At 45.3% G+C, this 22972-nt stretch overlaps 1 protein-coding gene across 3 annotated transcripts in view; it reads left to right on the top strand.

The window, feature by feature from the left end:
* The window catches only part of LOC147462900 (abscisic acid receptor PYL3-like), a 55556-nt gene extending 33010 nt beyond the window's left edge, over positions 1–22546 (top strand). For all 3 annotated transcript variants that reach the window (XM_086485943.1, XM_086485949.1, XM_086485947.1), the window contains one exon: positions 21674–22546. In XM_086485943.1, coding sequence (XP_086342069.1) covers positions 21674–21862 — 189 coding nt within the window. In that variant the 3' untranslated portion in view covers positions 21863–22546. The remainder of the gene's footprint in view (positions 1–21673) is intronic.
* The last annotated feature ends 426 nt before the right edge of the window (positions 22547–22972 follow it).

Here is a 22972-nt window from a genome sequence, read left to right as displayed (position 1 = left end):
ACAATTAACATTCGTTCGGATCTCAGACCATGATTTATCGGCAATTGCAATTAGCAATTGCATCTATATCCACTAAGGACTTCATAGATGCCTGATTGACTCATCCCTATTGCAACCATGTCTATTGAGATCATTCAGACCAAAATTTTGCAATCATTTCATCTATCAGTTCCTGCACTTAAACAAATCAAGAACAAATCAAGATCATATTATCAAGAATTCTAGTTCATAAAGTCATACAACAGAATACTGTCAGCTCTCATTATCCGTGAAGGTTAAAGAGACATCAATGACTCTAGTATCAAAAATCGAGGCATCTGTTGACAAAGGAGCGGAGTAACTCCCCTCTTGTGCATACCCATTGCACCAGATTTTCGGCCAAGCTGAATTCGGGGTTCCATTTCAAGGTAGGATCCGTACGTACGTACGGATCTGTACGGTCCTGTACGTTCGTACGGTACGTATCGTACCATACGGATTCGTATTGTATGGGTTTTTTTTTTGGTGTGGTGGTGGGCGGTGCTGTGGGTAATGTGTGGAAATAACCCCTATTGCGTCGGCAGTTTTTGGTTTGCCCTTCTTTAGCCTTATCCCAATGCCTAATTTTGTAGACATTTCGACACAACTTGCATTTGTAGAGCACACACAAATGTCATTGCGGTGGTGAATATAGGAGGGCAAGCATAATCAAGAACTCGTATGAAAGCTTTGTCTTGGTTTGTAGAATAGTGAACTAACATCGTTGGAGTGATACTTATGAATTTTTGATCAAGTACAGACCGTATTGTAGGTTTTTGGCTTTTAAAATAAAAAACCTACAAATTTTACGTACCTAACAACTCTATCCATTCGGTATTGCTTACAGGTCGTACCGAATACGTACCGTACCTTACGTACCTTACCACCTTGTTCCATTTGGAATAGACTATGCTAAACCAAAAGGTTCAAGGTAAAGTTTCACAATCTGAGGGGTATCTGCTAGGTCATTCACTTTGTATCCAACGCAGGATAATTCTTGAATTTAACCAAGGCTCATTTTACCCTTAATCTTTCTGTCCTTATGTGCCAATATCTATTCTGGAACAAGGATCTCCTCGTTTTCTTCCACTATGGGTTGCTCATCAGGCTCCCCATCTTCGGGCACATCGCCTTTAAAAGGCTTCAAGCGACTCACATGAAAAGCATTGTGAATCCTCCAAGTGTAGGGCAGCTTCATTCAGAAGGAGACATCATTTATCTTTTCGGAGATCTGGAAAGGTCCGTAGTATCACATATTGAGCTTTGGAAAAAGCCTCTCCTTTCCCTTCTTCTTTCTCAAGCGTGCCTTCTCAAAACGTAAGAGCACCCAATCGCTCTCCTTCAATTTCAAATCGCGTCGATGGCGATCTGTTGCCTTTTTCTGTCTTTCTTGAGATTTCTGCAAAGCCTCATGAACCTTGGTAAAAGCCGTGTCCAAGTCGCGCATGTACTCATCGGCTTCAAAAATCTTATCTTTCGTGCTTAGGAAGAGTGGAACCTTCGTAACACCTTTTCAAATGGCTCCTTCCCCGTCGAAGAGTGTATCTTGTTGTTGTAGGCAAATCCCACCAAAGGTAAGTACTTTTCTCATTGAGTCTTTTGATCCGAGATGTAAGAATTCAATAAATCTAGTACCACTGAATTGGCAATCTCAGGTTGCTCGTCAGTCTGCGGGTGGAAAGATGACGAGAACTGCAACCGCGTGCCAATGTTCTAACCAAATAGCCTTCCAAAACAAACTCGTGAATCTGGGGTCCCTGTCAGAGACAATCGTCTCCGGCATGCCATGTAATCTGAAGATCTGGGCCACAAACAGTCTCGCTAAGTGATCCGGCTTGACTGTTTTCTTCACTGGAATGAAATGAGCTTGTTTGCTAAATCTGTCAATAACAGTCCAGATACCATCGTGGCCACTCTGTGTTCTCGGGAGATAAAAAATGAAATCCATTGCAAAACTTTCCCAGAGGCGGGTGGGTGTGGGCAAAGGTTGTAACAATCCCTGTGCTTTATGACTGTCAAACTTGACCTTCTTGCATACCAAGCAACTGCACAGAAACTCGTTGACATCCTTCTTGAGTCTCAGCCAAAAGAAGTATTTCTCTACCTCTTTCAAGGTGGTAGCAATGCCGCGGTGACACGTAAAAGGTGGACAGTGGCATTTGGTCATAACCTTTTCCCTCAACGGCTGTGTAATGCACAACATGGTTTTCCTCATCAAGTAGCCATTCGAATGAAATATCCCGCTAATGTCTCCCCATCCCGTATCCGTGTGAAAATGTATGTAAAATCTGTATCTGTGGCATACTGGTCGACCATATCCTCGAAGCTCCTATGATGTATCGCGGAAATAGCCAGAACCAATGGTTTTCGAGACAAAGCATCTGCCACCAAATTCTTTTGTCCCTGCACATGGACAATTTGGAAGTGAAACTGTGACGAGATGTTCGTCCATCGCATCTGCTTTTCCCATAGTTGCTTCTGTGACAAGAAGTAGCGTAAACTCTGATGGTCTGTACAGACGATAAAATCCGCTCCGAGTAGGTAATGTCGCCCTGAGTAAGAGCATGGATAACTGGCCAAAGCTCTTTCTCATAAATCAATGCTGTCAATTTCGGCCTTGAGAAAAATCGGCTTTCGTAAGCAATGACATGGCGTTCTTGCATTAAGACCGCACCTAGACTACGACCACAAGCATCACAATATACTTCAACTGACTTCATCAAGTCCGACAAAGTCAAAACTAGTCCTGTAGTCAATTTCTCTTTGATGTTCGAAAGGCAGTCACCTCTAAGGGCACGCAAAAGGGACTCCTTTCTGTGTCAAGATATGCAAAGGGGAAGCAACCTCTACACACTTTCTAATGAACCGCCTGTAGTACGAACACAAGCCCAATTAGCTTCTAACTTCATGGACATTCTTCAAATTGGGCCAATCACGGATAGTCTCTATCTTGGTCGGGTCCATCTGCACTCCTGCCCGCTGACACAATGTGTCCCAAAAAGTGTATCTCTGGTAGGAAAAATTCACTTTTCTTCACATTAATCACTAACTTGTGATCTCGTAATGCGTGAAAGACTTGAAGCAGATGTTCTCTATGTTCAGTCTCATCCTTGGAGAAAACAATGATGTTGTCAAAGAAAGTGCCAACAAATAGTCTATACTCTCGAAAAAACGTGTCCATCATCCGGTTAAATGTTGTAGGGGCATTGGTTAGGCCGAAAGGCATCACCAAAAACTCAAATAACCAAAAAGTCGTCCGAAAAGCTGTATTGTAGACATCTCCCGGCGCGATTCGGATCTAATGATATCCACTCTTCAAGTCGATCTTGCTAAAGCACGAGGATCCTTGTAGTCGGTGGACTATATCTTCGATCCTAGGAATCGGAAATCTGTTCTTGATGTGATTTTGTTGAGAGCTCTATAATCGATGCACATTCTCCAAGATCCGTCTTTCTTCAAAACCAACAACACAGGAGAGCAGTTTGGTGAAGTACTAGGCTTGACAAGACCCTTTTCCAAGAGGTCTTTCACTTGGTTCATAATTTCTTCGTTCTGGGCTCGACTCACACGGTAACGTGGCCGATTCGGTGGTGTGCTTCCAGGTATGAGATGAATGGTATGATCTTCAGGACGAGCGCGTGGTAACTCGCCTGGCAGGCCCTCTGAGAAGCAATCGGCATGAGTGTGGAGAAAATCTTGGCGTTATTTATCAAGTTTAGACATATTTGTCCTATTCTCATCATTCATCTCTCTCAAAAAGATCGAGTAAACAAACAGACTGGATTTCATTAATTTTGAAATGGCCGAAGCCGATACAATAGGGACAGACTCGCCCTTAAGTTTTACATCAAGTACAATGGTTCGGCCCTTCGTTGTATTCAAAGGCGCTTTTCTCGCCCGATAGTCGACCACGGCGTTGTTCTTGTGGTACCAGGGAATTCCCAAGAGGACATCACAACCTTCCAAAGGCATTATGTAGAAGTCCTCATGCCCCAAATACCCCTGAAAATGCAACCGAAATTTGCCAATGACAGGTGTAATGGCTACGTCCCTATCGGGTGCCGCTAGAATTGCCTCTGCTAGTGGTCCCATCCGATCGGGGGTGATCTCGAGCCGCGCCGCCAATTCAGGTGAAATGAAGCTGGCCTTGGCTCCTCCATCAAAGAAGATCAGGGCTTCTTGGTCTTTCATTTTGCCCCATGCTCGACAAAGTTCTGTACTCTCGTCCATCGTGCTTAGGTTAGTACCCACGCAATCTGGCACCAGTCGTGTTTTCATCTTGCCTTTTCGTCCACGTTCCTTAGCTGCTCTCGAACCTTCAGGCTTGTCTTCATCCTTGTCATTTTGTTCTTTCGGTGCCTTCTTAGGGCACTTCGCGGAGGTGTGCCTAGTTTCCCCGCATCCAAAGCACTTTCCCTCTTTGATGTAAAGAGCTCTTCCTTGAGGAGTGAGTTTGGGTCGTGCATCCTTTTCTTTCTTTTCTGGGTTGCTCTTCCTCTTTCTACTTTCATTTTTCAAAGTCTGTTCGGTCCTTTGCGTCATGATTTCATCTGTGGGGTAGGTCAAACTGCCCGAGTGAATGGCAAAACCCCGTTTCGCATGACTCATCAATTCCTGAATGGAATCTGACTTTTGCTCTAAGCAGTGATCTCGGGTCTTTGTAGGAAGACCCAAGGTAAACCACTCAATTTGTTCTTTGAACGCGATCTTCTTAAATGAAGAGGTTGGTAGAAAAGAGCTCCAGAATCTCTTGCAATATGCAATGTATCCTTCTTGGTCATTTGAAGATGGTTCCAAACAGTTCGTATGTCTCGTTCGTACGCTTGAGTTAGCCAAGAAGAAATAAAAAGCCTTTTAAATGTCAGCCATTTACTGGCACTGTCTTGTTCAATAGAAGCGTGGACCACCAAGTGCGAGCATTTCCCTTGAAGTAAGAAGCAGCCCTCCCAATCTTGGAGTGCTTTGAGTAACGCCCTCTAGAGAAAGCTATGTCAAACTGTTGTATGAAAGACAAAGCCTTTGAAACATCTCTACAACCAGAAAACGTGTCAAATTTAATTGACTATCCACCTTCACTCTCGGACTCTCTTGCTTTTATATTCCAGAGTGTCGTATTGGTTGGCTTTATAAATTTTTTTCTTCTTTGCATAAAAGTTGCTATCGTCAGAGCCCGAACTGTCCGAAGACGAGTCCTTAGTAGAACTATCAACAACTGGGCGAGATTTAAGACTTCTTTGCCTTTTTCTTACCCTTTCCGAGCTTTGCTTTTTGCTTCGCTTTTTGCCCTTTCTGTCTTCTTCGCTCGAATCAGAGGAGCTAGAAGAACTCGAAGAAGAAGAAGAAGAAGAAGAAGAAGAAGAAGAACTTGGTACTCCTTCAAATCGAACACGCTTCTCCTGCTTTCTTGCCGACGCAAATGTAGACTGTCGACCCAAATAACCCCGGAAGTCAGTTCCTTTCTTCTGCTTTTTGTCGTGCTTATGTGCTTTGTTCTGCGCGTCAAAAAGCTGAGCAATTTGTGCATCAACCACCTCTTATAATTCTTGCTCTGTATACATCCTTGGAGTAGGGGGTTTCTTCAGTGCCAGTATGAGGGGTGGTTCTGTGGTCTGCCGCCACTGTGAATGCACCTTGTCTAAGGGAGGTCTGGCTCATAGATTTTGCAAATTTCGGGTCCCTCAAAAAATTTAGCATCATCTTTGTTGCATCGCGGATCAATCGTCGATGCTCCATCTCTTCGATCTCCGCCTAAGTAGGCCGAGGCGAGCCATACTCCTCGCGTGAATCTTCGTTGTGATCTCTTCCCGCATCTCCGGATGCAGAGGAAGACGACTGATCTTTGTCTGAAGCCATAAGTGCCGCGTAAAAAGAATCGGATTTCTCGTAGAAGAGAAATCGGCCGTGCTTTGATACCACTGTAACAGACTTGGACACTCCAAGTTGAGATTCTACCGCGACACCACAAAATTCACTTCAAAACAGTTCACAATTCACAATTGATTCGACATTGGCCCGACGGAGTTCCGTGCCTAGAGATTTTGGCCCCAAGATTGGCGCCCCTTTCGGTATTTCTTTTTGTATTGATCTGCAACTCAAAGTACAAGTGAGTGATCGGGACTCACTCTCAGACTCTGCGTCCAGATGCTCGGAGAAGTGAGAGCCCAAGCCACTATTAAATAGATTTATAGGGGATGCTAAAAGCAGAGCCCAAAAGCTTCAAAATCAAAAGCCTTTTTGAAAATAAAGCAAAAGAGGTCTCTCTCTCTCTCTCTCTCTCTCTCTCTCTCTCTCTCTCTCTCTCTCTCTCTCTCTCTCTCTCTCTGATTCTCTTGCATAGAATAAAGCAAGGTAAGGTTGCGTATCCAAAAGCAAGCCCAAAGGCTGCCGTAAACAGCGCCCTGCACGTGGTTGCCTGCTCGTCTTCCCCGTCGCAAAACGTGCCGCTTTTGCGGGCCCGTTCGTTCTGCAGCCACGTCATTGATTCTGCCCGAACTTGCGATGCGGGACTGCTTCCAGAAGGGGCGTGTGTGTGTATTGGGCAGCCAGCAGCCACGTCACCAGTTTGTGACAGGTCTACTCTGTTGTTATGCATAGAAGCACCTACGTTTCGAGTAAAATTCAAGAGAATTTTCACGTCAACTTGGATATCAGACGAATATGAAGAAGATCTCATCATGGCAGGGCATCATTTGAGGATGACTAAGAAAGACACGTTGGATGACTACTGCCAAATGTTTTGGGATACTTATTCGCAAGTGTCCTCATTTTGGAAGATTACTTTGAGGGACCAGATTGAGTGGTTTTGTTGTCGTTTGCCAAAAGAGATTCGACAGTTTTGTTTGAATCAGAAGTCTAACTCTATTCAAAGACTTATGGGACATGCTAAGCAAGGATTTGAAATGCATGCCAGCTCATTGACTTATCCCACAAATAGGACGATATCCACTCAACAGGGGCAACAATATTCCAATGCAGAGAATGAATCAGGGGAACCGAATGACAACATCAAAACATCCGATCAACGCGGTCTGGATGTGATTGCTAAATGGTTACAATGATCACGATTTGTATCTGAGACCCTCGACAAAAATGTGATGTGCTCAGTGGTTGATGTCTTTGTAGAAGTGCTGAATTGGTGGAGTCTGGTGCATGGGAGTCGGTGTCTATTGAAGAAAGTTTCTCTCCTTTGGTTGTTTTTGTAGACGTGATCGAGGGCGATTATAGCTCGTTCAAGAGAGGGAATGTCACGAAGTGATGCCGTGGCATGCTTAACTGGAAGAGAAATAGTTGAGTGGACATGAGAAACGAAACCCGAATAACAAAGGGAAGTTTTGAACCCAGGAAGCACTGGTCGAGAGGCCTAGATCCCTAAAAACCAAAAGTTGGAGCTCTGAGTCTGATTTCCATAAATGGCGTTGACATGGTGATGTGGGCAGCACGTACGAACGTTAACATGGCAGGGTTGTACGGATTTTCTGCGCTTTGTGTTAGCTATGCAATATGGCAGGCTGTACGGATTTTCACGATTTACGGTGGCAAATTTTGGAGTTTTTGGTGCTAGCTTTTGGGGGCTTATGCTTTTGGACAATCCTTGTACTGCTTATAAGAGCCCTTGGGGCCTCAGTCTGCAGAGCATCTGGAGGCAAACTCTGAGAGCAGAGGACCCTTGGGAGTTGGACTGTTGCGACTCATAATAATAAAGGAATACCGGAAGGGGCGCTAGTCTTTGGGCCAATATGTCTGGGCGTGGAACTCCGTCAAGCCGTGTCAACTCTCTCTCTCTCTCTCTCTCTCTCTCTCTCTCTCTCTCTCTCTCTCTCTCTCTCTCTCTCTCTCTCTCAGGCGGAGCAACGTCTCAGACGGGGCATCGCTTCGCTACAGAGGATGCAAGAGCAGCATCCAGACAGTCCTTGGTTGGAGGAGCAGTTACAACAGACTCGACAGGAGCTTGCTAGCCCACAGAGGAGAGGCGACATGAGTTTGCTTTCCATCGACAGGCATCTCAGTGGACCCAGGTGGGCGATAGAGTGACTGGTGCTTTCTTTGAGGCAGTGGGACCTTGACACTTGTATGCCAAGGTTAGTCAGTTGAGGAGGCCCGACGGGTCAGTTTCTTCTGAGCCCGAGAATATGCGTGCAGTTGCTACTGACTTTTGCCATGAGTTACTGTCTGCAGAGTCCCAGTAAGTGTAACTAAGTCAGACTTTGTAAATAATTAATTTATTTACGAGAATAGAATCATCTAATTAGTTGTGTGTACACCAGAATAGACCTAGCAGTTCTAAGGCCTCAGGTAAGCCTAAATGCGGGCCACAACACCTCAGAGGGACCTTAGCAGAAATTACCCTGAAGCCCTAGTGATTGGGAAATCGGGTCTTCAGAAAGGGGTAAGCAGTAGCCTCAGATTTTAGGCTGAGGAAAAATACGCGCGTCAGTACAAGCACATGAATGAGATGGGGTCCTTAGAACAGTGACCCTAAGGCTAATAAAGCTAATAAAGCCTTAGGGTAAGTTTCGTTAAATTAAATTTAACGGTCCGTGTCCAGGCAGGCGGCCGGACAAGTGTGAACAGGTAAAGGCGGTGCAGTGCCAGTGCGGCATTGCGCCGGCAGACCTTTGGTGTTATCATAAAAGAATCATTGGTAGCATTTATTAGTTAGTTGCACATTTTTAATTAATGAGCTAGAAGTTTTTAAAGTCAAAAGTTGAATGGTTTTTAAGTTTTTAAAGTAAGTGAGCCAAGTGGCACACTTACCAATGCAAACTAACTCTCTCTCACTCTCACTCTCACCCTCTCTCTCTTCCTAGCGCCTCTCCCTGATGGCTATTTAGGAGCCCCCCCTCCCCCATTTTCAGGGCTGGCAGTGCACCTACCCCCCCTTAATGTGAGCGTGCTCTACGCGATGGAGCCCTCCATTGAAGCTTGAAAGCAGCCCCTTGCGACATATGTGGTAGCCTTGTGCTCCCATTGTCAAGAACAAGGGATCTCACAGTCATAGACACCTTCTGGTGAAGTTTCATCGCGAAAAGCTGCCGTGGACGCTCTCTTAGCAGAATGTGGCGGCTGTAATTCTCTGTTTTCAGCCCCTAATCACCTTGATTAGGGCTGTTTTCAGCAGATCAACCATAGAAATTCTCTTCTCTCTCCTTATCCTAAGACTACATCAAGTTTGGTGCGATTCCATCGCGAAGAAGACCTCTGTTTCAGCGTAGGGGTGTGCACAGGTAAGAATTTCAGGTTATGTGCAGAAAATTACAGCAAGCATGTGCGTGTGCATTTTGCTTGTTTCTCTTTTGTGTTCGATGCATGAATGAATGAGCATGAAGGCAACACATAACGGAAGATGGACTCTCCTTTGTGAGAGCTTCCGATGAGCTGTTTTGGAAGACAGACTCTCTTTTCGAGAGCTTCCAACCAGTCTCGCAGAAGAGGGGAAATCTGTAACAGACTTGGACACTCCAAGTCAAGAATCAACCGCGACAGCACCAAATAACCACTTCAAAACAATTCACAGATCACAATAGATTTGCACTGGCCCGGCGGAGTTCCGTGCCTAGAGATATTGGCGCCAAAGACTGGCGCCCCTTTCGGTATTTGTTTTTGTATTAATCAATCATCAAAGTACAAGAGAGCGGTTAGGGTTTCACTCTCACACTCTGCGTCCAGATGCTCTCAGAAGTGAGGCCCTCACCACTAATTTAAAGGTTACAAGGGATGCCCAAAAGCAGAGCCCCAAAAGCTTTTAAAATCAAAAGCATCAGTTCTCTCTCTCTCTTAGAGAGTCTTTTCTCTTTTTTTTATAAAAAAAAAGCAAAAGCAAAATTCGCGTCGCTCATTATTTTCCAAATTTTTTTTCTTTTTTTTTTAATAATCCGCCTCCGCGATTTCCGGAATTTAGGGTTTTTGGCAAAAATTAGGGTTTGCAGGAATTTTAGGGTTTCTGGCAGAAATTAGGGTTTCTGCTATCCGCCACGTCATCACTTAGTGACAAAATCCCCTAAGCAGAAAGAAAGTGGAAACACTTTCTCAGTCAGTAGTCAGAACATAACAGAAGAAAGAATAGAGGACGGACGTATGCAACGTTCCTGTGCTTGTAAAGATTCTCCCTTAGTAATAAAGATATTCTCTTTATGGGGGGGACCAGCCCATCTTCTGGTCCCCAATGAAGTGTCAAGCTTTTCCTCTCTCTCTCCAATTCTCTTGAGCATTTGAAGTATAATTAAAAGTAAGTTTACGCTTCCGTATTTTTGTGACAGTGGTATCAGAGCAAGGTCCTCTCTCTCTTCTTGAAGGGATTGACGACTCTTGGCAGACTGCAGAAATGGGAGGACGCGAGATAGAGTTCTCTTCTTCAACAGCAGGTGGAAGAGTTGCAGAAAGCTCTCTCCCATCCAGAAGTCCAAAAGATTCTCAATACTCTTGAAAAAGGGAAGGAGAAAATGCCGATGGGGTCGGGAGAAATCCCGCAGAACCCAAAGGCGCCACAACCAAGGAAAGATCCTTTGATTGGAACCTCCTGCATGCACGAGAGGCAGAAGAAACCTCCAGAACGTCATGTGCGGTTTAATCCAAAATTTCAAGAGCACGATCCCCGTGATTCCCCTCAATTCTCTTTCATGAAGGATCTGGATGACATAGTTGCTCCGGAAGACATGTTTCTCGACGATCCGTCGCAGCAAGAAGTGCATTCAAGGGAAAGGACTCTTGTTCACAAGGAGTCTAAGCATAGAAAGAAGGAGCACCATAAGAAGAAACACCATAGGCAGAAAACATTCAAGTCGGGAGATAAAGATGTGAAATTCGACACCTACAATGGACGGCGTGATAATGACAAAGCTTTGGCTTTCATCCGCCAATTTGAAGTTGCATTTGCAGAAGGGAATTTCAAGGAAAGATCCAAGCTTCGCCATGTCAGTTTGTACCTGAAAAGCACCGCCAGCAATTGGTGGTTAACCCTTATCCTGGAAGATCGCAAATCCCAAGATTGGACTGCCTTCAAGAAGGAGTTCTACGCACAGTTCCTTCCTCCAGACTATGAGGAAGAGGTAAAGAAAGAATGGGATCGACTTTCACAGTCAGAGAACGAAACTGTTCCATGCTATGTGGATAGGTTTTGGGACGTTCTCTTGAAAGTCACTCCTTTCAAGAAGATTGACGATTCGGAGAAGATGCGCAAGTTTGAAGGAGGTTTGCATGAAGCCTTGCAAAAGGCTATGAAGCTTTACCCTCGAGGTAACTTGCAGATACTTATGGAATCAGCCCGCATAGCTGATGGAATACATGACAAGGGTACTCCCAGGAAGATGGAGCAAAGCACTTACCATGCCAAGCAGAAGGCTCTCCATGAGCAGCCTACCTCTTCTACTTCTTCTCAAAAGAAGAAAAGAACCGCCTCCGAAGCAGAAGCAAAGACAAATCAGCCCAAGAAAGGGAGATATCTCTCTCCTGTTGAGTTGCGAACCTACATTAGTGAAGGAAGATGCTTCAAGTGCGGACAAGTTGGTCATATGAAGGGTGATTGTCCAACCAAACCTCCACAACCACCCTCTTCCAATGCAGTCCCAGATGTACAGGGAAATACAACCAAGGATGGAAAAGAAAGAGCTCTTCTCAAAGCATGGGATAGTATCAACAACCAGCGGGCTCTTATTTTGTTTGACCCTGGTAGTACAGACAACTTCATCTCTACCAAGCTAGCTGACGACCTGAACTTGCAGCCCAATCGTTTTGGAGTCTCTATTCAAGCGCAATCTGCTTTCAAAGGGCAGAACTCAAACTCTACTCCAATCATAGGGAAGTTGAATCTAAAGGTCGACGACTACAAGGATCAAGAGTCTTTCTTACTAGCTTCACTTGAAGGATTCGATGTTATCTTGGGAATACCTTGGCACTACAAGATGCATCCCATTCGTGACTATGTTCAGAAAACCTTATCTTTTGCTCATAAAGGAAAGGAGTATCTTGTACTTGCAGATGCAGGTGATTGGCGTATTCCTATCGCCAATCACATTGCCATCAAGAAAGAAATGAAAAAGTGTGTTTCAGCGTACTTGATTTTTGCAAGAGAGAGAGATGTGTCTGTTTCACAACTTTCTTCCTCTTTAGAGCAAAAAAGACTTAAGTTAATAGAAAGATATAAAGATTGTTTTGCAGATGAACTTCCAAATGAACTCCCACCTTCGCGACGTGAGGATCATACAATTGATTTGATCCCAGGAAGTTCTCCTCCAAATCAGCCCCCTTATCGAGTTAGTCTAATGCAGCAAGAGGAAATTCTCAAGCAGGTTAACGAACTTTTGGAGAAGGGCTTAATAAGGCCTAGTACTTCTCCATATTGTTCACCTGTCTTGCTAGTACAGAAAAAGGATGGCACATTCCGCATGTGCATAGACTATAGATCTCTAAACAAGATCACAATCAAGAATCGATTTCCAATCCCTCGGATTGACGACATTCTTGATAAGTTACAAGGAGCCAGTGTCTTTAGTTGTATAGACTTGAAGAGCGGTTATCATCAAATCCGCATAGCTCCTCAGGATGTGCATAAGACTTCATTTAGAACAACCTTCGGGTTGTATGAATTTCTAGTGATGCCTTTTGGGCTCACTAATGCACCAGCTACATTCAACAGAATGATGGATAGAATCTTCCACTCATACAAAAGCTTTACAGGCGTTTTCTTTGATGACGTCTTAATCTTCTCAGAGACGGAAGACGAACACTATAAGCATCTCGCCTTAGTGTTTGAAGAATTACGCAAACACAAATTATTTGTGAATGCTAAGAAGAGTGAGTTCTTTCTAAAAGAAATCCACTATTTGGGCCATATAGTATCTCACAACCAGGTGAGAATGGACCCTGATAAGATTCAAGCGGTTGTAGAATGGCCTACGCCAACTACAATACATGATGTACGAAGTTTCCTTGGCCTCTGTTCTTATTATCGGCGTTTCATTTGAGCTTTTGCCGCGATAGCAGGTCCCCTCCATGACCTGACAAAGAAGCGGATTCCATTCCATTTGGGGTCTGGACAAAAACAAGCTTTCGAAAAGCTTAAGTATCTACTCAGTCACGGATTTTCTACCAGGCGAAAATCCTGGAGTACCTGGGCAAGATTCAGTACGGTCTGTGAGTTACAAGGGTTTGTCCCTCTCTCTCAGCCTTGGTCCTTAAATGCATCATTGAATTTTCTACCAGGCGAAAATCTTGGAGTACCTGGGCAAGATTCAGTACGGTCTGTGAGTTACAAGGGTTTGTCCCTCTCTCTCAGCCTTGGTCCTTAAATGCATCATTGAATTCGTTTGGTGATTTCCCGACGTTACCCTCGGGTGGCGTGACTAACAAGGGAACATGGACTGACTAACATGGCATGAAAAGACTTTTTACTCCCCCGAGGGGGAAACTTGCTTCCATTCCCCGTTGACATGCCACGATACGGCATGGAGGCGCTTTTCCCTTTGTCGGCAAGTCCGCAAGGTAATTTGTCTTTGACTCGTTTGCGTGCACGCGAAGCAAAGGCAGTTCCTTGCTGGCTTGCCTGCTCTAGCCCAAAAAAGTAAAAAGTAAAAAAATCTACTCAGTCACGGACCTGTTCTCACCGTCCCTGATCTTCGCAAATCTTTCGAGGTATACTGCGATGCATCTGGAGATTGTGTAGGAGCAGTTTTGAACCAAGAGGGTCACGCGATAGCCTATGAAAGTCGGCGCCTTAAAGATGCAGAGTTGCATGCCTCCATATACGAAAAAGAGCTAATGGCAGTAATTCATGCTCTTTCCATTTGGAAACACTATCTATTAGGAGCTGATTTTATTATCAAGACAAATCATCAAAGTCTTCTCTACTTTCTCACACAGAGAAAGTTATCAGAAAAGCAGATGAGATGGGCCAACTTTCTTTCAATGTTTCATTTTCAGATTTTACACACTTCTGGAACAAAGAATGCAGTTGCGGATGCTCTCTCCAGGCGTCCAAAGATCAATGCACTAACAACAATTTATCATGAGGAACTAGAATCTCTCAGCGAGATGTATCCTCAAGTTCCAGACTTCGCCACAATTTGGGCAGATCTTCAAGCTGGTCACCCAAAGCCACCTTATTCTATCAGGGATAATACACTCTATCGTCAACAAGCAATATGCCTAGCTCAGCCCTTACGACAAAAGGTGATGGATGAAGCACATAATTCTCCTTATGCCGGGCATCGGGGAATTGCTTCCACCACTAGTGCCCTCGAAAGGTATTTCTTTTGGCCAACACTCCGTGCGGACATCGAAAAACATGTACGTGAGTGTTTAGTCTGTCAAAAGGTAAAATATGACAGACATAAAGTTTATGGTAAGCTTCAGCCGCTCCCTGTGCCTAACACGCCATGGGAAAGTATTGCCATGGATTTTATTACGGATCTTCTTCGATCCAAGAATGGAAATGATGCAATCTGGACTATAGTAGACAGATTCAGTAAGCAAGCCCATTTTCTTCCAGTAAAGAAGACGATCAAAGCTGATCACATGGCTAGAATATTTCTAGCTCAGATTTTTAAACACCATGGATTGCCAAAGACTATTGTGAGCGATAGAGATCCCCGCATGACTAGTCTATTTTGGCATGCATTGTTCGAAAACTTGGGAACTAAGCTTGATTTTTCATCAGCTTATCATCCTAAAACAGATGGTCAAAGTGAAATCGCTAATGCCACTGTTTTAGATCTCCTCAAGTGCTATGTTTCGGAACGACAATCCGAATGGGAACAGTACTTACCAATAGTTGAGTTTGCGTATAATAATACCATACATTTCTCAACTGGTAAAGCCCCTTTTGAAATTATTTATGGGAAGCCACTCTTACTTCCTATTATGGTGACCAAAGAAAACATCTTCGCCGTAGATGAATTTGTGCGCAATATTGATATTGCCCATCAACAAGTAAAGCAAGCGATTCTTCGTACTCAAGAGCAACAGAACAGAAAAGCAGACAAGCACAGAAGGAATCTCAATCTTGAAAAAGGACAATATGTCCTGCTTCGGTTTGAGAAAGCTAGATTGAAAAAGCGGGTCGGCAAAGGAAAAGTTGTCAAACTTTCCCGTAGATTTTACGGCCCTTTCAAAATTATAGATAAAGTCAATGATGTGACTTTCAGACTGGATTTGCCTTCTAACTGGCTCATCCACAATGCTTTTCATGTCAGTCTCCTCCGACCATATGTTGGACCTCATCCAGTGGCGCCCGTACAAGAAGATCCTTCAGAAGTCGAAGAGACTAAGGAAATCCTTCAACCTGAACAGATAATACACCACTCGGAGAGACAACTCAAGTCGGGGAGTCTACATCGAAAGTATTTAGTCAAGTTCAAGAATTACACTCCTTTAGATGCAAAGTGGATGACTGAGTCCGATCTTAAGGACTACCCTGACATCTTGCACAGTTATGTTGACGCTCTACAGTTGAGGTCAACTGTTTAGAACCAAGAGGGATGTAACTAAGTTAGACTTTGTAAAAAATTAATTTATTTACGAGAATAGAATCATCTAATTAGTTGTGTGTACACCAGAATAGACCTAGCAGTTCTAAGGTCTCAGGTGAGCCTAAATGCGGGCCACAACACCTCAGAGGGACCTTAGCAGAAATTACCCTGAAGCCCTAGTGATTGGGAAATCGGGTCTTCAGAAAGGGGTAAGCAGTAGCCTCAGATTTTAGGCTGAGGAAAAATACGCGCGTCAGTACAAGCACATGAATGAGATAGGGTCCTTAGAACAGTGACCCTAAGGCTAATAAAGCTAATAAAGCCTTAGGGTAAGTTTCGTTAAATTAAATTTAACGGTTCGTGCCCGGGCAGGCGGCCGGACAAGTGTGAACAGGTAAAGGCGGTGCAGTGCCAGTGCGGCATTGCGCCGGCAGACCTTTGGTGTTATCATAAAAGAATCATTGGTAGCATTTGTTAGTTAGTTGCACATTTTTAATTAATGAGCTAGAAGTTTTTAAAGTCAAAAGTTGAATGGTTTTTAAGTTTTTAAAGTAAGTGTGCCAAGTGGCACACTTACCAATGCAAACTAACTCTCTCTCACTCTCACTCTCACCCTCTCTCTCTTCCTAGCGCCCCCTCTCCCTGATGGCTATTTAGGAGTCCCCCCTCCCCCATTTTCAGGGCTGGCAGTGCACCTACCCCCCCCTAATGTGAGCGTGCTCTACGCGGTGGAGCCCTCCATTGAAGCTTGAGAGCATCCCCTTGCGACATATGTGGTAGCCTTGTGCTCCCATTGTCAAGAACAAGGGATCTCACAGTCATAGACACCTTCTGGTGAAGTTTCATCGCGAGAAGCTGCCGTAGACGCTGTCTTAGCAGAGTGTGGCGGCTGTAATTCTCTGTTTTCAGCCCCTAATCACCTCGATTAGGGCTGTTTTCAGCAGATCAACCATAGAAATTCTCTTCTCTCTCCTTATCCTAAGCCTACGTCAAGTTTGGTGCGATTCCATCGCGAAGAAGACCTCTGTTTCAGTGTAGGGGTGTGCACAGGTAAGAATTTCAGGTTATGTGCAGAAAATTACAGCAAGCATGTGCGTCTGCATTTTGCTTGTTTCTCTTTTGTGTTCGATGCATGAATGAACGAGCATGAAGGCAACACATAACGGAAGATGGACTCTCCTCTGTAAGAGCTTCCGATGAGCTGTTTTGGAAGATAGACTCTCTTTTCAAGAGCTTCCAACCAGTCTCGCAGAAGAGGGGAAATCCCCTAAGCAGAAAGAAAGTGGAAACACTTTCTCAGTCAGTAGTCAGAACATAACAGAAAAAAGAATAGAGGACGGACGTATGTCCCGTTCTTGTGCTTGTAAAGATTCTCCCTTAGTAATAAAGATATTCTCTTTATGGGGGGGGACCAGCCCATCTTCTGGTCCCCAATGAAGTGTCAAGCTTTTCCTCTCTCTCTCTCTCCAATTCTCTTGAGCATTTGAAGTACAATTAAAAGTCAGTTTACGCTTCCGTATTTTTGTGACAGTAAGAGTGTCAGGATGCATGCAGGGAGCAGGTTTGGGCACAGATGCGTCGTCTTGTGACTGAGGAGATGCGTCAGAGGCTCGAGCTGCCACTTCAGCTTGAGGAGCTGCACACGGCTCTTAGGGCCCTCCCCTGTGGTAGCTGTCCAGGTGAGGATGGGTTGACTCCCAGTTTTTTCTTCAAGTACTGGGACCTGCTTGCCCCAAATCTCTGTAGTGCTTTTCAGTACATTTTGCACACAGGAGTGATGCCTGACAACATGAGTGAGGGCTTGATCCACCTCATTCCCAAGGAGGGTGGCTCCTTGGATGAGATTCGACAGTGGCGCCCCATCACCATCCTCAACTCCGCTTACAAAATTCTTGCCAAGGCTCTGAGTTTGAGGATTCAGCCACTTCTAGAGAGCCTTATACATGGGACCCCGACAAGTTTTGTCAAGGAACGCAGTATCCTTGACAACATCTTTACTTTTTGGGAGGCTTCTGTCCTGGCATGGCTCCGTGGTGAGGACCTCGTGGTTCTTCTTCTCGATTTTGAGAAGGCATACGACAGAGTTGATTGGGACTTTCTAGAGGGCACTCTACGCCAGATGCTTGGATCAGAGGGGTGTCAGCTTTGTACAAACAGGCTCACAGTCAGGTACTTTTGACAGAAGGTAGAGGTGATCGCTTCATGCTTACACGCTCGGTCAGACAAGGCTGTCCTCTTGCCCCCTTCCTCTTTCTGTTCTATGCGGAGGCGATGAGCAGGTTTTTGGTGTCGCAGCAGGTTGGTCTACGGGGCTTAGCACTCCCTATTCGGGGAGATGAGCTACTGGACGTTGAGTTTGCCGATGACTAAGCCTTGTACTTAGATGGCAAAGAGGCCAACCTTCACAGGTGTGAGCAGGCTCTAGAGACCTTCTGTGTGCATTGGGCGCACTGATCAACTGGAGAAAGACGGTGGCTTTCTCGGTTGGTAGTGCTCCTGTGCCAGATTGGATGTGAGGAGAGGGTTTTAGGTGGATTCCCCCAAGGACTGCAGTTTGGTACTTGGGCTGTCAGGTTGGTTTGGACTTGTCTCCCAAGCAGCAGATTGCTCCCCTTCTCCTGTCTATCATGAGAAAGTTGTTACATTGGAGCTCAGCACGACTTTCTTTGGCTGGCAGAGTAGTAGTTGCCAACCAGGTGTTGTTGGCGACTATGTGGTACATCACTTCTTGCTGGATCTTCTTGAGTTCTTGTATCAGCCAGGTAGAGAGACTGATCAGGAACTTCCTTTGGTCAGGACGTGACACTCAGATAGCTCGAGCCAAGGTGGCTTGGTAGGTCATCACTCTTCCTTGTTCACAGGGAGGGCTTGGGATCATTGATCCAGCACAGCAGAGCAGAGCCCTTCTTGGGAAGATCATCGTCAGAGGACTTCTTCCAGGTGAGGAGCCCTGGAAGGAGTTCTTGCTACAACGGCTTCGTGCTAGGGTGCCTCAGGCAGGAGGCCCTTGGCAACCTTCGACCCGATGGATCTTTACAGAGATGCGCAGAGTTGGTTTGAGCAGGAGATTGGAGGACCGCTTCACTGTGAGTTTGCTTCGATCTTGGGAGCTCTTGCGGCGTGGCCTGGAGCAGAGACAACCTATGTGCACGGAGGAGCGCTTAAGGCAGCCCCTTGTCTGGAACCCCATGGTTAGCACTTAGAGAGGCCACTTTGTTGGTAGTCGGCCTCATGTTTCCTGGGGTCCCATGGCAGCAGGTCCAGTGCGCTCTTTAGGTGACTGGCTAGAGTTCACAGGTTTGTCAGAGGAGGTGCAGGGTCTCTAGCTACAGGGCATGAGAGGGGTGCAGAGCATGTGCCAGGACATCTCAGAGTCAGTTCCAGCTGAGTGGCTCACGCCTCTCTCGAGCCAGTAGCACCCCAATGGATGGGAGCCTTCACACGACTGGAGGTTCTCATTTCAGTCAGGGCCTGCTCAGAGACTGTCCCAGCCCTCTTCTTCGAGCTTCAGGGTGGGGGACGCCTTCAGCGAGTTGCAGTAGAGGCCTCGCAGGTAGCAGAGTGCTGTTTTCAGAGGATCCGAGTAGTGGGAATCTATGGGAGGACTTGTGTCATAGACCCTGACCCAACAGCTCTTGAGATTGGACACTGGAGGCTGTGGGCTTGGGAGTGTTGTCCACTGGCACGAGTACAGTGGGATCCTGGTGAGTGGCTATGGAGGGACCCCTTCTCTTCTGCAGACCACCCAGGAGTCCTGTTCTTTCAGTACACTGTTCGACCTGGACGTCATATACTAGCAGCACAGAGAGAGGCCCGCCCCGCTGCAGCACCTCATTGGCAAGAGGAGGGTCTCACAGTTGAGTTCTTGGCAGCCTTCTGGGAGAGGTTGTGGGACTCCAGATAGCCAAGGCGAGTCACCTTGTTTCAGTGGCGGGTCGCACACAGAGCTACAGCAGTTGGGAGTTGGCTAGTGCATAGTGGTCTCTCGGCCGCATGTGTAGCTTGTGACCACCTGGTGGAGAGTCAGCGTCACTGTCTTTCGGACTGTCCCGCGGCCTAGCAGGTGTGGCTACGAGTTCTTCGGCTGATGCCTGCTCTCTCCACGGCTCGACAGTACACTTGGGGAGCAGCGGCTTGGTCCACCCTCACGGGCCCGGCACTTCAATTTGAGCTATCTTCCACCGACAGGATGATAGTGATGCAGGAGGAGCGACCTACACTCCAGCCTGCTACAGAGCTTACTCCATAGGAGTGGTGCAGTGAGAGAGGAGTGTTGGGAGCTCATCAGTGGCCTGACACTCTGGTTCATCTGGCGGGCCCATTGCTTCCGCATCTTTGAGGCTCGCCTTGTGCCACCAGTAGAGACTGTTCGCGATTTTTGGCCAGAGCTGATCCATACTCTCAGAGGATATAGCTTGAGGGATTACAGGGCAGCTTCGACCGCATGCGGGAGCACCGAGAGGCTTTCCTTCGACTCTGGCGTTCTGGGCCTTTTTACACCATGGTCGAGGGTGTACTCCGATGGCATTACCGACCACCTGTGTGGCTATTCCCTCCCCCCATTTCTTGATTTAGCCCCATTGTACATATACTGGTTTTTTCATTGGGAGAGTCTCCCATCATGGTTGTTGTAGCCCTCTCTTGAAGAGGTGGTTGTAGCCCTATGGGCAGTTTCAGTAACTAATAGAAGGATCTTTTTCTCGAAAAAAAAAAAAATTCTCTCTCTCTCTCTCTCTCTCTCTCTCTCTCTCTCTCTCTCTCTCTCTCTGTGTTCTTCTCGGGTGTTTGTGTGTGCGCGCGTTGGCCGACACACTTTAGTGCAAATTAGCCAATTTGAAGGTGTTATGAGAGAGGTTAGAGGTGCTGTGGAATCCCTGGGCTATAGAGAGGCAAACATTTTGTGTGCTGAGTGTGTTCCCTATTCCCCCTCTCTAGCGTGCTAATAACAACAAGAGTATGGTATAACCTTTCTATCACCTAAGTGTGGTAGATAGGTTATGCCATTTCCCTCTTGATTAACAAGTCTTGAGTTGAATTCTCCTTGTCGAACAGATCTTTAAGGTCTCTTGGGATAGTTTCTTACAACGGTAAAATCCTCTTCTTCTTCTCTCTCTCTATAGTCGAGTTCAGTGATTTTGTAGTTTCTGTTCGTGTGTTGCTATTGATTTCTCGCTTGGAGTGTCCAACCCAGTAACAGTGCTAGCTCATGTTCACCGCATCACTCCCAAGGGGGGTTTGTTACCATATCATGGTAGTGATGTGTGAAGACGCGTAGACTGTTGGGGCACTTTTTTCTACTCATTAGGAGCGCCGCCCCCCCCCCCCCCCTCGGTGTTTTCTACATGACAATCATTCTAGGGCAAGCCTTACCTTTGTATCAGTACATTCAGTAATATTACTTCCTGTGTTGTGAGCTCTTTAGCTTCTCCTTCATCTTCTCCATCTTCGTGTCCATTCCTGCAGCCCCCGTATTCTCAATAGTTGCCAAATCTGAAATAGTAAAATACCTTGTAATAGGGGGTGAATACTTGCATGGTTATTTATGTATGCTTGAACAAGAAGAGGTGGAATATACCTCTATGTTAATGCCAGAAACCATATAGCAGATTAGTAATTTTGTTATCAATCTACGACAAGTATAGATTCTCGGAGGATGCTATCTTGGTAATGTTTGAACAAGAAGAGGTGGAATGTTGATCTTTGTAATCTCTACAATGAAGCCTAGAACAATATAGCTTATTGGGAAACTGTTCTGCAATCTATGACAAACTGTTCTGCATAATGGTGCATGGTCTTGTTAAGTGCTGAGTGAACATTTTAGCATACAGGTGATACCTGCCTAAAGATAGCAGTCCCGAATATTTGAGGATTGTGCCTGTAATGCTTGCAGAAAAAGCTAGAAGCATGTTGGCATGTGATTATGGCTGCCTTTTCATGCGATGTGATTATAGCGCATATGGGTAAAACAACGAGAATTCTAAGGCACATTGGCTAAACACATGCATATCGGACATGTTTCACATTCATCACGGCAAATTATGGCTAGAAACTGTGAACATTTTGTCTCTCTCCATCTGAGTTGTAATACACAGTCCCTTCAAGCTTCAAAATGAATAAATCGTATAATATGAAGCATAATGTACACCTTTGTGATAATATCAGTGGGAAGTTCATGAATTCTCTCGTTTTTGCAGAATTACAGCTCCATAACTACACTTCATGAAGATGTCATAGATGGTAAGCCAACAACTCTAGTGATTGAATCATACACTGTGGATGTGCCAGAGGGGAACACTTCACAAGATACCAACTTTTATGTCGAAACTCTCATAAAATGCAATTTCAAGTCTCTCTCCGATTTATGTGAGCGCCTTGCTTCCTAAGGCTGGTGAGATTAAGGCTGTTCAAGGACATATAGCTTCACAACAACTTTAGAGACATTATTACTTCACCTTTGCCAACACCTCTACTCTCATGCCTCTACTTACAGGCATCCTTAGCAACCTGTGGTTAAAGGCTTTTTTGGCTGTGGTTAATGAAAGTCATTAGTTTCTGGGGGAGAGAAGTCTGTGACTCTTTGTCCATATTGCCGAAGATGCTAAGATGCAGGGGTTGTCTCAATAAAGTAGCATGTTGACATGACATCTTTGTGACTTCATTAATGCTGTCGGTGCCAATTATAGTGACACATTAATGGCTTTCGGTCATGCTCATAAAGGCAGCTTATCCTCTTGGTAAGGTCATTTCATATAGAGGTCTGCATCTGGTTTAGTTACTGCTGCTAGTCTAATGATTCAAATCAAACCTTCAATGGCAAAAGGTAGGCCGTTTGTGGAGATGTGGTCATTGAATGTATATAGGCCAAAAGCCAAGATTGTGTAACAACATACTAAGTTATGGTTTTTCTTGGACTATCCTGCTTGCCATTGAACACAATTCTCAATGTTGTCACAAACACTGTGACCTCCAGGCAAGATGTGAGCTCCTATGGCATGTGTGTTGGAGGCTCTCACCTGATGCTTTGTACTTGTTTGGTTTCTTGAGTGCCATAGATAGATAGGTGAACATATCAATGTCTTTGAGTGGCTTGCGGGCTTTGTCTTCTGATATTCAGTTGGAGCTGTGAACACATTGTGCTTTATGCTTTGTGATTGTGTGATTTCTCTCTTATTCCACGGCGTTGCCATAGGTCCTCTTGTTCCACAGCATCTTGTCTCAAGTGTTAAGTTCTTTTGTGATAGCAAACTCTCTTTCAAGAGGAAATGGATAACTTTTCTATCTCTGACACGTAGAGCTAAATCCAAGCAGGAAGACTTAGATGTTTGAGGTGTCTTGGCATTATTCCTACGACGTTAAAACCTCTCTCTCTCTCTCTCTCTCACACACACACACACACACACACACACACACACACACACACACACACACACAAAACCTCTCTCACTCTCTCACACACACACACACACACACACACAGAACCTGCCATACACGAC

The sequence above is a fragment of the Adiantum capillus-veneris genome, chromosome 2 (genome assembly GCF_014529385.1).
Source record: "Adiantum capillus-veneris isolate H3 chromosome 2, ASM1452938v2, whole genome shotgun sequence".
NCBI classification, from domain to species: Eukaryota; Viridiplantae; Streptophyta; class Polypodiopsida; order Polypodiales; family Pteridaceae; genus Adiantum; species Adiantum capillus-veneris.
Note: the sequence above shows the minus strand (reverse complement) of the source record. Positions and strands in the feature narration are given on the sequence as shown.